We start from the raw sequence: 16,075 nt of genomic DNA, 5'->3' as shown, positions 1-16,075 counted from the left end.
CCACATGTTGCCCATGTAGGTTAGGGATCCACAAGCACAATTTGAAAGATGCAATGTAAAAATAAATCACCCTTTATGTTTATAGCATATAAAAAAGCTTTAAGAACTGAGAGGAAAAAATTATGGAATGCAATATGCACAACGCAGCAAGAGACTAATGTGGGGGAAAGTGTTTAGTGATGAAGGCCTTAATCAATTAAATCTTCCTACTGAGTTTATACTTAGCACTCATGGGTCATGTTCATCTTCAACAAACAAGTAAGATTTCATCCTGACATTTTACTTTCTATAAAGAGCTGAACTGTTTTGTTTCCCGCCCCCCAGGAGATTTCAACTGTCTCCAGAGGGTGCTAATTCTCCCTCAAATACTGAATACTTCCATTTTCCCTTCATTTTGTAGGAGCCCTTATCATATTAGCTCCTGTGCCTCTGACATTTTATTCCCCACCTCTAATCAAAACTGTTGCAGGCACTCATATTCAATTATTTCTTGACTTTTAACTCTCAGCTATCTGCCTTAGCAACTACAGCCAAACATTTTCTCTTCCACTCTGTTTTGTGTATTGGCATGAAAGATAGATTTTGTTCACTAATCGCTACTTTATTATCTTCCAATTCTTGAACCACAGCTCTAAATTACATATGCCAGACATGAAGGCATAATGTTGGAGTTGAATCCAACTGAGACTCTGGTTTTGCCTCCTGCATATGACTCTGCTTGAGATGTGCCCCAGGTCCAATTTTTACTGTTTTCCTCTATTTACCTTATCACTGGAAAGTTAAAGTAACACCTCCAAAGTTTTCTATTCCACCTGTCTTGTTCACTTGTTTCTGGTGCTGTTTCACTAAAATGAAGAATTGCTGAAAATCTGGGTCATTGTGGCATTCCAATTCCCATTCTGCCTCCAGTGCATTGTGGCCTGAGATCCAGTGCATCTTGGGCTGAGATGGTATCCTCCATGATTCCAGCTCCCTACTGAAAAGTGTGTGTTCTGGCTTCTAAGAGGTTTTCCTGGCCAGGGGTTCAGCTCACACTCCCTTTTTCCCTTTCTCTCTTCAGCTCTGAGAAACAGTGCATTTTGTGATTGTCAGCTTCTGAATTATCTTGGCCTCTAGCTACACACACACACACACACACACACACACACACACACACACACACACAGACAGAGAGAGAGAGAGAGAGAGAGAGAGAGAGAGAGAGAGAGAGAGAGAGAGTCTGGACATATATCCTAGTCATTTGCAATTTTTTATATAGTCAGGAAAATTGCACTTGTCTTTGAATAGGAAAATAATAACAGTGAATTATTTTAAGAAATATTCTAGATACTCTGTATTCCAGAGTAAAAGGGCAAAAAGATGTATTATCAGGAAATAGGTAAGTTGAAGGGGCCTTGTATAAATACTTCATTTTTACAAAGTATTATTAAGCATACTGTGAATTTAAATTCTGACCCAAGTATAACCCTAATCTAGTCATTACATTTCTTTAAGTTTTAATGTCTTTATACTTAGAAGGATTAAATTTAATCTCTTCAATTAGCAGAACCATTTAAAGGATTCAATTTGGAAATCCCATTGAAAAACCTGTTTCTTGGCAAGTAGTAAATCCTTAAAATATTTATTGATGTTTTCATTTCTTCAGTATAAACTACTGAGAACATGGCTTAAAATTCTGTTACTATTAAGTTACATAATCTATAGTGTTTCCATGTATATTGTTCCATGGTTTTGCAGTTTTCAGATGATGAGGTTAAAAACTAGTAATAACTAATTATTGAAAAGGATTTAAACATGTACCACATACTTATTTACCAAGTATAAAAAGAGATTAAGTACTTTCAATAATTTTAAGTATCGGTAAACTTTAATCATACTTTAATTCTTTTCAATAGACTTACACACAAATAAGAAAATATTTTAACCTTTATGTCCATTGGGCTTGCATGGGTACTTCCTCTATTCTTTCACTTCTATGAACCTATATTCTTCCCTCGTGGCATCACTGTTCTTTACTTTTGCTAGAATCCTGAAGTTGCTGTTTGGATACTGTGTATAAGTTTTCCCATTACCTTTTTCCCCTTTTCTCCCTTTCTCTCTCTGTCCTTTCCTCTCTTTTTCTTGCCCTCCTTCATTCATTCTTATTCTTTTCTTATTTTATTGTTTGTTGAGACAGTGCCTTACTGTATAGCCAAGGCTAACCCTTGAACTCACAGTCTTCCCACACAGGTCTTCCATGTATTTTATTACAAGCTGGATCCAGCACAGCCAGTCTCATTACCCATTTGCGCACAAAGTTGTCATTGAAAAGATTCAGCAAGAAATTGGTGAGACTGTGACATATTCATTAGTTTTTGCCTCTTTCCTTTCATGGTAGTCATTAATCTCTTTTGTATCAAGTGGCAGGGGAGCAACAGTCTTTGAATGAATATACCATGTGTGGAGAAGTGGGTCTGCATATAGTGACAACCACTGTGGGCTCGAGTAGAATTGATTAACAGATACTAACAGCTGATTCTGGAACATCCAGGATTAGACCTAAGATGACCTGTTAAACATTGGGTGGATGACAAAGGAGCAGGCAGGCAGATCTAAAATTGGAGGTGCTAGTGTAAACCAGAAAATCATTTGTTCAAAACTGAAAACTTTTTAAAGGATATCAGGGATTTAGTGGTACCTGGGGGACTTTCTCCACTTGATTTTATTTGACTGTACAGACTGTACTTTAATGAAATTGGTCTTGAGTAAAAGTAGATGTAGTTTTTTGTTTGTTTGTTTGTCTTTAGAAATTGATAAAAGCACCCATTATTGGATGACTTTATCAGACTTCTTGTCCCAGGAAATCAAGGTGCTGAACTTATGCAATGGTCTACCAGCCATGAAGCTCAGGGCTCATGAAGAGGCTTGAAGTCAGTAACGCTTTCCACCAGGTTCCCACATGAATTGTTAGTACTGTCCCCACACAGAACTCTGCTTCTCCTTATTTGACATTAATCTAAGTAGAATTGTTAGCAAACTGGTCTCCAGTTACCAAAGAAACTTTTTAAAGAAGGAAGGGATGAAACTGTAATCAACACTGAAAAAATAATTTTACCTCCTCTTCTTGGTAAAATTGTACACCATAACATATATGTTAGAGAACAGTGGTAACAGCTCCTATTGGTCAGCACGACCAGGGGTTAGGAAGATGAGAGAAGATAAGATGGCAGATGGACTAGCCTGCTATTTCTGCTCATAGATAAATGGCTTTTATCTTTTAATAAATGGCATTGATCAACTTTTGCTCTTAAAATCCCATAGAACTTCAGTATTGGCTAACTCTAATCTGCAACCATATAAGAAAAGGATTCCTGAAAGAATATTACCTGGCAAAAGCAAATCTAAAACAGCCCAAGTGCACTTACCACTTAAAAGGGAAATATGGGGTCGATGTGCTCCCCCTTGTTCAGGCCAGCTGATTCTGTGGGTTTCACCAGCCTGGTACCGACCCCTTTGATCTTCATTCCTCCCTGTCTGCAACTAAGTTCCAGAGTTCAGTTCAGTATATATCTGTGGATGTCTGCCTCTGCTTCCATCAGCCACTGGATGAGGGCTCTAGGATGGCATAAAAAGTAGTCATCAGTCTCATTATAGAAGAAGGGCGTTTAGCTTATCCTTTCCCCCATTGCCTAGATTGTCGGTTTGTGTCATCCTTATAGGTTTCTGGAAATCTCCCTAGTGCCAGATCTCTCCTTGGACTGATAATGGCTCCCTCTGATATGGTATCTCTCATCCTGCTCTCCTCTATTCTTCCCCCAACTCAATATTTCTGCTCCTCAGTTTCCTCCTCTCCTCTCCTCTTCTCCTCCTATTCTGGCAGCTCCCTCTCCCTTACCCTCATGCTCCCTATTAGCTCAGGAATTCCTGTCCCTTCCCATTCCTGGGGTCCATGCATTTTTCCCTTAGAGTCCTTCTTGTTTCCTAGTTTCTTTGGTGTAGAGTATTGTAGGCTGGTAATCCTTTGCTCTATGTCTAAAATTCATATATGAGTGAGTACATACCATGTTTGTCTTTTTGTGACTGGGTTACCTCACTCAGGACGGTTCCTTCTAGTTCCATCCATTTACCTGCAAATTTCAAGATTCCATTGCTTTTTCTCTTCTGTGTAGTACTCCATTGTATAAATGCACCATATTTTCTCTATTCATTCTTCAGTTGAGTAGCATCTAGATTGCTTCCAGGTTCTGTCTATTACAAACAATGCTGCTATGAACATGGTTGAACATATGTCCTTGTTGTATGGATGAGCATTATTTTGGTATATGCCCAAGAAAGGAATTGCTAGATCTTGAGGTAGACTGATTCCCATTTTTCTGAGCAACCACGATACTGATTTCCAAAATGGTCTTACAAGTTTGCACTCCCACCAGCAATAGAGGAGTGTTCCTTTTTCTCCACATCCTCTTCAGCATAAACTGTCATTGGTGTTTTTTATTTTAGCCATTAGACAGGTGTGAGGATGTATCTCAGAGTTATTTTGAGTTGCATTTCTCTGATAGCCAAGGATTTTGAGCACTTTCTTAAGTGTCTTTCAGCCATTTCAGATTCCTCTATTGAGAATTCTCTATTTAGTTTTGCACCCCATTTTTTAATTTCATTGTTTGATGGTTTGGTGACTAGCTTCTTGAGTTCATTGTATATTTTGGAGATCATCCCTCTGTCAGATGTAGGGTTGGTGAAGATCTTTTCCCATTCTGTGGGCTGCCATTTTGTCTTGTTGACTGTGTCCTTTGCCTTACAGAAGCTTCTCAGTTTCAGGAGGTCCCATTTATTAATTGCAGATCTCGATGTCTATGAACATGGATGTCAATGAGGAGGCCTCTGCACTCTAGGGGGCCCCTTGTAGTGGATTAGTATTATTCCCTGCTGTAAGAAGGAACATTAAGAGCTCATCCCGCTCTTCCTCACATCTGAGCCTCTTGATCCTACCATGTTGCCAAAATGTAGCTTTCTAACAAGCTGACTTTGGACAAGCTGGACGTGAAGGGGAAGTGGGCCGTGACGAGGGTGGACTTCAATGTTCCTATGAAGAACAATCAGATAACAAATAACCAAAGGATCAAGGCTGCTGTCCCAAGCATCAAATTCTGCTTGGACAATGGAGCCAAGTCAGTTGTCCTTATGAACCACTTGGGCCGGCCTGATGGTGTTCCCATGCCTGACAAGTACTCCTTAGAGCCAGTTGCTGCAGAACTCAAATCTCTGCTGGGCAAGGATGTTCTGTTCTTGAAGGACTGTGTGGGGCCAGAAGTAGGGAATGCCTTTGCCAGTCCAGCAGCTGGCACTGTCATCCTTCTGGAGAACCTCCGCTTTCATGTAGAGGAAGAAGGGAAGGGAAAAGATGATTCTGGCAACAAGATTAAAGCTGAGCCAGACAAAATTGATGCTTTCAGAGCCTCACTGTCCAAACTTGGGGATGTCTATGTCAATGATGCTTTTGGAACTGCACACCGAGCCCACAGCTCCATGGTGGGTGTGAATCTGCCACAGAAGGCTGGTGGATTTTTGATGAAGAAGGAGCTGAACTACTTTGCCAAAGCTTTGGAGAGTCCTGAAAGCCACTTCCTGGCTATCTTGGGAGGAGCTAAAGTTGCAGACAAGATCCAGCTGATCAATAATATGCTGGACAAAGTCAATGAGATGATCATTGGTGGTGGAATGGCTTTCACCTTCCTTAAGGTGCTCAACAACATGGAGATTGGCACTTCTCTGTATGATGAAGAAGGGGCCAAGATGGTCAAAGATCTCATGGCCAAAGCCGAGAAAAATGGTGTGAAGATTACCTTGCCTGTTGATTTTGTCACTGCTGACAAATTTGATGAGAATGCCAAGACTGGCCAGCTACTGTGGCCTCTGGTATACCTGCTGGCTGGATGGGCTTGGACTGTGGTACTGAGAGCAGCAAGAAATATGCTGACGCTGTGGCTCGAGCTAAGCAGATTGTTTGGAATGGACCTGTTGGGGTTTTTGAATGGGAAGCTTTTGCAAGGGGAACCAAGTCCCTCATGGATGAGGTGGTAAAAACCACTTCTAGGGCTTGCATCACTATCATAGGTGGTGGAGACACTGCCACTTGCTGTGCCAAATGGAATACAGAGGATAAAGTCAGCCATGTCAGCACTGGGGGTAGTGCCAGTCTAGAGCTCCTGGAAGGTAAAGTCCTTCCTGGGGTGGATGCTCTCAGCAATGTTTAGTATTTTCCTGCCTTTTGGTTCCTGTGCATGGCCTCTAAGGCAACTTAGTGTGTTTTCTACATCTCTATTTGGTGTTAGTACAAGATTCAGCTAGTGTCAGAGATGCAGCACCAGGAACCCCTAAACAGTTGCACAGCATGTCAGCTCATCTTTACTGCATCTGGATTTGTCTACATTCTTCAAGATCCCATTTTAATACCTTAGTGGCTAAGTGCATTCTAGAGTGCATCTATTTATATTCTGCCTGTAAAAGAAAGTGAGCTATAAAAGCTTAGTTCTCTTTGAGTAGCCTCTGGTTAGCTTTGTCACTGTTCATGATGCAGCATGGAAATAAGATGAAATTCCAGTTGTAGGTTTGGAGAAGTTGATGCTCTATTAATAAAGATGTCCACTGAGGAAAAAAAAAAGAGTTCATCCCATGTGAAGGGATCCACTCTTGGCCTGGACACATGGGGGAGGGCCTAAGCCCAGGCCAGGATGATGTGTTGGACTTTGGGAAGCCCCCATCGAGGGCCCTACCTTGCCTGGGGAGTGGAGGGTGAATGGGGGGGGAGGCTGGGGGGGAGGAGAGGGAGAGAGAGAAGGGATTGACATGTGAAACAAGCTTGTTCCTAATTTGAACTAATAAAAATAAATAAATTTTAAAAAGAATACAAGCAGGAGATCTAGTCTAGATACATGGAAGAGGGCCTGGGTCTTGCCTTAAAGGATGTGAAAGACTTAGATGATTCCCCATGGGAGGACTCACCCTCTCTGAGGAGTGGATGGGAGGTGGGAAGGGAAGTGGAAGGTTGGGAGGGAGAGGGAACTGGGATTGGTATGCAAAATATGATTGTTTTTAATTTAAAAAAATTTAAATATTAAAAAAGTTTTTTTTAAAAAAGGGAAATATGAGTGTGATTTTCCAATAGCAAAATATTAATGTAGTATTTAGAAATTTAAGATAGATGCAAGAATTTCACAAAACTATTAAATCTCTAATAATATACAAAGTTTCTGTAGTTATATATTCTTCCTAAAAATGGTATATTTATTTTCTATTAGAATCATAATTTTTAACAAAATGATCTTTAAATTTATACATAAGAATAAATCTTTTATTATTATTATTATTATTATTGTTGTTGTTGTTGTTGTTGTTTTGAGACAGGGTTTCTCTGTGTAGCTTTGGAGCCTCTCCTGGCACTCATTTTGGAGACCAGGCTGGCCTTGAACTCACAGAGATCTGCCTGTCTCTGCTCCCAAGTGCTGGGATTAAAGGCGTGCACCACAAACGCCCAGGCTGTTTTGGTTTTTTGAGACAGAGTGTCTCTGTGTATCTTTGGAGCCTGTCCTTGCACTCTTTAGACCAGACTGGCCTCAAAATGGCATAGATCAAGCTGTAACTGCCTCCCAAGTGCTGGGATTAAAGATGTGCGCCACCACCAACTGGCCAAGAATAAATCTTTAAAGACAACCCAACAGAGAAATAAAGAGACGCAACTCGTCCTAGAAATTCAGAATATATCACCAAAGAGAAATTCCCCTACAAGTTATCATGGATTACCCAAAGGAATACACAAGTAGAAATAAAAGGAGGGAAGGTTCCACAGTGAATCTTGTATAGATGAGCCATAACATATGACAAGGGAAACATTTTAGTCTATTGGAAAATAATGAATTATCTCAACAAACAAAAGTAATGAGTTATATAATAAAATATAAGTAACTATTCAGTAATAAACTCTGCGACACTTTTTTCTCCCAAATAAAAATAGACACATACTTAAATGTATACATGTTGTCATTGTGCTCACCTTCAGTTCCTGAACTTGAGAGTTAGAGGTAGGAGACTCAACAGTTTATGGTCGTCTCTGTGAGTTTGAATCCAGATTGGGGATATGAAATTCTGTTCCCAAAACTCAAGAGGAAAAAAGGCAAACAAATATAACATAAAATATGTGTAAGAAGAAAGTGTAAACAGTTTAATTGTAAGTAGCAACTTCTAACAAACAGAGGATGTAAAATAGAAGAGAGAACTAATAGAGTGATAAAATATAAAATTGTGCATTCTGGCAAAGATACCATGAAAAAAGTGAATAATCTAGTCATGAATTTGGGAGGAGGGTACAACATGTGAAGAAAACAAAAGTTAGTTTTATCTCCATCCTATAAAAACCAAAAAATAAATAAGGAACATAAATAATCAAAACTGTCTACAGGTATGTAGTGTCATTGAAAATCTGTATGCTTAAAAGCAATGAAAAATATCCAAATGCATTTGGGGTTAAGAATGAGCTAACAACTAATACCAATTCTCAAAGTATTCCATACAATAGAAGCAGAAAAGTCATTGCTAAACTCTTTTTACAAGGCTTCAATAACCTTAGTACCCAAGCCACAAAAAGACACATCTAAGAAAGAGAACTATTTACCTCATGAACATTGATGCAAAAGTAATAAAATGCTGGCAATTCTAATCAAAGAACACATCAGAAAAATCATCTAACATGATCAAGTAGGCTTCATGCCAGGAATGCAGAGAAGGTCCAATATATGAACATCCATCAATGTAATCCACCATATAAACAGACTGAGGAAAAAAAAAAAAACCCATGATCATCTCACTAGATGCTGAATAAGCCTTTGACAAAATCCAAAATCCCTTCATGATAAAGGTCTTGGCGAGATCGGGGATAACAGGAACATTCCTGAATATAATAAAAGCAATATACAGTAAACCAACAGCCAACCTCAAACAAAATGGACAGAAACTCAACCCAATTCTTCTAAAATTAGGAACAAACAAAGCTGTCCACTCTCTCCATATCGCTTCAGTATAGTACTTGAAGTTCTAGCTAAAGGAATAAGACAAAAAAGGAAATCAAGGGGATACAAATTGGAAAAGTAGAAGTCAAACTTTCACTACTTGCAGATGATATGATAGTTTACATAAGTGACCCGAAAAATTCTACTAGGGAACTCCTACAGCTGATAAAACCCTTTACAATTGCCACAAACAACATGAAATACCTTGAGGTAATGCTAACCAAACAAGTGAAAGACCTGTAGTGAAAGAACTGTGAGTCTTTAAAGAAAAATATAAAAGTAGACACCAAGAAATAGAAAGATCTCCCATGCTCTTGGATAGGTAGGATAAACATGGCAAAAATGACAGTCTTGTCAAAAGCAATCTACAGATTCAATGCAATCACAATCAAAATACCAGCACAATTCTTCACAGACTTTGAAAGAACAATATTCAACTTCATATGAAAAAAACAAAATAAAAAAACCCAGGTTCACCAAAACAACCATGTACAATAAAGGAATTTCAGGAGGCATCACCATCCCTGACTTCAACTGTGTTAAACAGTTCTTTCTGTGACTGGGTTACCTTGCTCAGGATGGTTTCTTCTAGTTCCACCCATTGGCCTTCGAATTTCAAAGATTCTTTTTTCCCCTGCTGAGTAGTACTCCATTGTGTAAATGTATCACATTTTTTCTATTCATTCTTCATTTGAGGGGCATCTAGTTTGCTTCCAGGTTTTGGCTATTACAAATAATGCTTCTAGGAATGTGGTTGAACAGATGTCCTTGTTGTATAAATGTTCATCCTTTGGTTATATGCCTAAGAGTAGAATTTCTGGATCTTGTGGTAGACTGATTCTAGTTTTCCTGAGAAAACTCTGTACTGATGTTCAAAGTGGCTGTGCTAGTTGGCACTCCCACTAGCAGTGGAGGAGTATTCCCCTTTCTCCACATCCTCTCCAGCATAAACTGTCATTGGTGTTTTTGATTTTAGCCATTCTGAAAGGAGTAAGATGGTATCACAGAGTTGTTTTGATTTGCATTTCCCTGAGGGCTAAGGATGTTGAGTACTTTATTATGTCTGTCAGCTATTTTAGATTCCTCTATTGAGAATTCTGTATTTAGTTCTGTACCCCACTTTTTAATTGGATTATTTGTTGTTTTGGAGTCTAGCTATTTGAGTTCCTTGTAAATTTTAGAGATCAGCCCTCTGTCAGATGTAGGGTGGGTGAATTTCTTTTCCCATTCTGTGGGCTGCTATTTTGTCTTGTTGACTGTGTCCTTTGCCTTACAGAAGCTTCTCAGTTTCAGGAGGTCCCATTTATTAATTGTTGATCTCAGTGTCGATGCTACTGGTGTATGTTATGTTCAGGATGCAGTCTCCTGTAACAATATGTTCAAGGGTACTTCCCAATCTCTCTTCTAAGACTTTTAAGTGAGGCTGGATTTATGTTGAGGTCATTGATCCATTTGGACTTAAGTTTTGTGCATGGTGATAGATATGGATCTATCTGCAGTCGTCTACATGCCAGCATCCAGTTATGCCAACAACATTTGTGGAAGATGCTTTCTTTTTTCCTTTGTATAATTTTAGCTTCTTTGTCAAAAAACAGGTGTTTGTACATATGTGGGTTTTCTATTGGATTCCATTGGTCTACCTGTCTGTTTTTGTGTCAATACCAAGCTGTTCTCAGGACTATAGAGCTTTAAATCAGGGATGGTGATGCCTCCAGAAGTTCCTTTATTGTACTGGGTTGTTTTGGCTATCCTGGGTCTTTTGTTTTTCCATATAAAGTTGAGAATTGTTCTTTCAAGGACAGAGAAGAATTGTACTGGGATTTTGGTGGGGATTGCATTGAATCTGTAGATTGTTTTTGGCAAGACTGCCATTTTTACTATGTTGATTCTACCTATCCAAGAGCATGGGAGATCTTCCCATTTTCTGGTATCTTTCTTTAAAGACTCACAGTTCTTGCAATACACATCTTTCACTTGTTTGGATGGCATTACCCCAAGGTATTTTATGTTGTTTGTGACAATTGTAAAGGGTGATGTTTCTCTGATTTCTTTCTCAGCCCATTTATCATCCATATATTAGGGCTACTGATTTTTTTGAGTTAATCTTGTATCCTGCCACTTTGCTGCAGATGTTTATCTGCTGTAGAGGTTCCCTGGTATTGTTTTTTTTTTTTTTCTGTGTCACTTATGTAAGCTATTATATCATTTACAAATAGTGAAAGAGTGAATTCTTGTTTTCCAATTTTTATCTCCTTGATCTCCTTTTGTTGTCTTATTCCTTTAGCTAGAATTTCAAGTACAATATTGAAAAGGTATGGAGAGAGTGGATATTCTTATTTTGTTCCTGATATTAGAGGAATCACTTTGAGTTTCTCTCCATCTAGTTTGATGTTGGCTGCTGGTTTACTGTATATTGTTTTTTATTATATTCAGGTATGTTCCAGGTATAATAATATCCCTGATCTCTCCAGGACCTTTATCATGAAGATATGTCGGATTTTTTTTCAAAGGCTTTTTCAGTATCTAGTGAGATAATCATGTGGTTTTTCTTTTTCAGTTTGTTTATATGCAGAATTACATTAATGGACTTTTATATGGTGAACCATCCCTGCATCCTTGGGATAAAGCCTACTTGATCATGGTGGATGATTTCCCTCATGTGTTATTAGATTTGATTTGCCAGTATTTTATTGAGTATTTTTGCATCAATGTTCATGAGGGAAAATGGTCTGTAGTTCTCTTTCTTTTTTTTTTCTCGATACAGGGTTTCTCTGTGTAGCTTTGGAGCCTACCCTGGCACTCACTCTGGAGACCAGGCTGGCCTGGAACAGAGATCTGCCTGCCACTGTCTCCCCAGTGCTGGGATTAAAGGCGTGTGCAACCAACGCCTGGCTGTAGTTCTCTTTCTTATTTGTGTCTTTGTGTGGCTTGGGTAACAAGGTTATTGAAGCCACATAAAAAGATAGTTTGGCAATTACCTTTCTGCTTCAATTTTGTGGAACAATTTGAGGAGTATTGGTATTAGCTCCTCTTTGAATTTCTGGTAGAATTCTGCACTGAAGCCATCTGGCCCTGGGCTTTTTTTGTTTTGGAGACTTTTGTTGACTGTGTCTATTTCATTGGGGATTATAGTTCTATTGAAATTGCTTATGTGTTCTTTGTTTAATTTTGGTAAGTGATATCTATCCAGGAAACCATCCATTTCTCTACATTTTCAAATTTTGTGGAGTACAGGTTTTCAAAGTATGACTTGAAGATTCTCTGGTTTTCCTCAGTGTCAGTTGATATGTCCCCTTTTCATTTCTGATTTTGGTAATTTGTATGTTCTCTTTCTGCCTTATGGTTAGTTTGGATAAAGGTTTGTCTATCTTGATGATTTTTTTGAAGAACCAACTCTTTGTTATATTGATTCCTTGTTTTCTTTGTTACATGTCCCATAAATTTGGGTATGTTGTATCTTCATTTTCATTGTTTTCTAGGATGTCTGAAATTTGTTTCTTTATGTCTTTCTTGACCCAGAAATGGTGCAATTATGCATTGTTCAATTTCCATGACTTTGTAGGTTTTCTGCAATTTGTGTTGTTGTTGAATTCTAACCTTAAGCCATGGTGGTCTGATAAGATACAGGGGGGTTATTCCAATTGTTGTATCTGTTGAGGTTTACTGTGTTGCCAAGTATGTGGTTAATTTTAGAGAAGGTTTTATGTGGCTCTGAGAAGAAGGTATATTCTTTTGTGTTTGAATGGAATGTTCTGTAGATGTCTGTTAATCCCAGTTGGGTCATAAATTCTGTTATTTCACTTGTTTCTTTGTTAAGCTTCTTCTGGTAGTCCTGTCTAGTGGTGAGAGTGAGCTGTTGAAGTCTCCCACTATAACTGTGAGAGGTCCCATGAATGATTTGAGTTTTAGTAATTTTTCCTTGAGGAATGTGGGTTCCTTTGTATCTGTGGCATAGATGTTTAGAATTGAGACTTTATCTTGATGGTTTTTTTTCCTGTGATGAAATTGAAATGACCTTCTTCATTTCTTTTATTTGATTTTAGTTTCAAGTCTAATTTGTTAGATATTAGGATATCTATACCAGCTTCTTTCTTGGTTCCATTTGATTGGAAAATCTTATCCCAACCTGTTACTCTGAGGCAATGTTTGTCTTTGAAGTTGAGATATGTTTCTTGTATTCAGCAGAAGGATGGATTTTGTCTTTGTGTCCATTCTGTTAGCCTGTGTCTTTTTATAGGCAAGTTAAGACCATTAATACTGAGGGAAATTAAGGACCATTAAGTATTAATTCTTGTTTGTTTTGGATTTGTTTTTGGTGGTATTGTATTTGAATTTACTTTTTGTTTTCACTTTTGATAAAGTGGGATTATCTATTGCCTATGTTTTTGTGAGTATATTTAACTTCTTTGGGTTAGAGTTTTCCTTCCAGTACTTTCTACATGACTGGATTAGTGGCTATGAATTGTTTAAATCTGGTTTTGTTATGTAATGTCTTGGTTTTTCCATCTATAGTGATTGGTGAGTATAGTAGTCTGGGCTGGCATCTGTTGTCTCTTAGTGTCTCTTAGTGGAGAATATCTAACCAGGACCTTCCAGCTTTTAGAGATTCAATAGAGAAGAGAGGTATAATTCGGATAGGTCTGCCTTTATCTGTTACTTGGTCTTTTCCCTTTGCTGCTCTTACTATTCTTTCTTTATTATGTATGTTTTGCGTTTTGATTATTATGTAATGAGGGAAATTATTTTTGTGACCTACTCTATTTTGTTTTCTGTAGGCTTAATTGACTTGTCTTTTTTAGGTTGGGAAAGTTTACTTCTATGATTTTGTTGAATATGATTTCTGCAACTTTGAGGTGGGTTTCTTCACCTTCTTCTTCTCTACCCATTATTCTTAGGTTTGACCATTTCGCAGTGTCCCATATTTCCTGGATATTTTGTTTTAGGGATTTGTTCGACTTAACATTTTCTTTGGTTGATGAATCTATTTCTCTTAGTATATCTCCAACACCTGAGATTCTCTCTTCCATCTCTTGTATTCTGTTGGTTATGCTTGCATCTATAGTTCCTGATCATTTACCCATCTTTTCTAATTCCACATTCCCTCAGACTGTATTTTTTCTTTTTCTTTTTTCTTTTTGTCTGTATTTCAGCTTTCAAACCTTGCACTGTTTCAATTGTTTCTTGCAATTTGGTTTGTCTTTTCTTCCATTTCTTTAAAGGATTTTCTCATTTCCTCTTATAGGATCTCTATCATCTTCATGCAGTTGATTTTAATGTCATTCTTTTCTGCTTTATCTGTGTTGGGATGTTCATGTCTTGCTGGTGAAGAGTCCATTGACTCTGGTAGTGTTATATTGTTTTTTCTGCTGTTGAATGTGTTCTTATAAGTCTTCCCATCCCTTCTTCTAGTGCAGATGCAAGTGGGATATCTTCCTTTCATGGTGGGTGTGGGTCTAAGGTTCTCTTTCAGTAGGTGCAAATAAGTTCAATACTCTGATGGGTCTCATGGTGGGTGCAGGCCTGTCTGAGGCACTCCCTCTCTTTGTGGGGGGGAGCAGGACTAGCCCAGCAATGTCAGAAGACTTGAGGTTGCTTAGTTCACCTGGTGTGAATCGACCTGCCTGCAGTCCCCAGGCCAGGAAATCACAGAGTGGGCAAGGGAAATTGGTGACTGAGACAGGGGCCCAAGCTCTCATCTCCCCTGAGACAACATATACTCTTGTAACCCTGTTAATCACCTTGCAGATAACCTAGTCTATGAAAAGCTCTGTTTCAGTGTGCAGGTGCTGCTTCCAAAGTTCTTTTCAACAGCCTTATTTTTAAATGGGGGCAATAACATCAACAACAAAACAGGTAACTGTAATGCTTCCAACCCATTAAAGATGATGAATTCTAAGCTTGCTTTAAAGGATTTCTATGGGTCTGGAAAGATGGCTTAGGGGTTAATAGCACTTTTTTTTTTCATTCAGAAGACTGGAGTTTAATTCACTACACCCAAGTCAGGCAGCTAACTACCACCTTTAACTACAGGTTGAGGGGATCCAATTCCTTTCAGAACACCTCAGGCACTTGCTTTCATGTGCACAATCTTATAGACACACATGCACACACATACACACACACACACACACACACACACACACACACAAACACACACATACACACACAGACACCTACATATTTAAAAAATAAATAAATCTTTAAAAGGTATTTTTCAGATATTAATACATATTATTACTTGTTATGTCCCTTGAGGCCTACATAAGGTTATATATACACATTTATGCATATTCAAATATATCTAAGTATATGAACATGGAGAAAAATATGTAAAGAACACATTTTATATTGGGTTGTCTAGTGGGGAGTTGGCAGGGAGTAAGTTTTCTCAAGAGAGTGGAGAAGACAAGATATGCCAAAATTCAAAAATCAAAAGCAATTAGCACTAATGTATGGTATATTCAAACACATTATAATTATACAAACATAAAAATAAACTAAGATAAAATAAGATTCGAATCAAAGCTTTGGTGAGTTCTGAGTAATGGAGCCTTCCCAGAAATGAACACATCTTTCTTCATCTTTTTTTCTAGCAAAAAGCAGTTTACATGTTAGTGAGTGTGGAAGGAGACACAGCTTCAAAGGCTGTACATGCAGTTAGAAAATGCATTCAAAAGGATGAATTCAGGACAAATTCTGGCCCAGAAGAAGACAGACAATGCTGTGTAGGAGGTAAATGCCATAGTCTGGAGTTTGAAATATTTCAGAAGTCACATGCAACATGCTTGGCGACTTCCCATGGGTGGAGAAGGATCATTTTGGGGGTGGGATCAAGTTGAAGGGAGTGAGGTCTTTGGGAGCATGTTCTTAGTTTTGAGACCTTGGGTCCTCTTCACTTTATGCTATCCACTCCTTTCTCCCTCCCGGTTTTAACTTCCTTACTTACATCAGGTCCCAAACAATACAATCTCTAAAATGGTGAACTAAATGAAGCCTTGCCTCTCGTAAGAGGGTTTTTCACAGGTATTTTTGTC

At 38.4% G+C, this 16,075-nt stretch overlaps 1 protein-coding gene across 1 annotated transcript; it reads left to right on the top strand.

The window, feature by feature from the left end:
• The first annotated feature begins 4,980 nt into the window (after window positions 1-4,980).
• Window positions 4,981-6,260, top strand: LOC113836728 (phosphoglycerate kinase 1-like). The gene is given in 2 exon segments (XM_035447968.1): window positions 4,981-5,875; window positions 5,878-6,260. Coding segments are annotated over 2 exon segments (1,251 nt in total). The 3' UTR covers window positions 6,234-6,260.
• The last annotated feature ends 9,815 nt before the right edge of the window (window positions 6,261-16,075 follow it).

Source organism: Cricetulus griseus, chromosome 7, assembly GCF_003668045.3.
Source record: "Cricetulus griseus strain 17A/GY chromosome 7, alternate assembly CriGri-PICRH-1.0, whole genome shotgun sequence".
In the NCBI taxonomy this organism is placed as follows: Eukaryota; Metazoa; Chordata; class Mammalia; order Rodentia; family Cricetidae; genus Cricetulus; species Cricetulus griseus.
The sequence above is the reverse complement of the archived record's forward strand: the minus strand, read 5'-3'. Positions and strand labels throughout refer to the sequence as shown.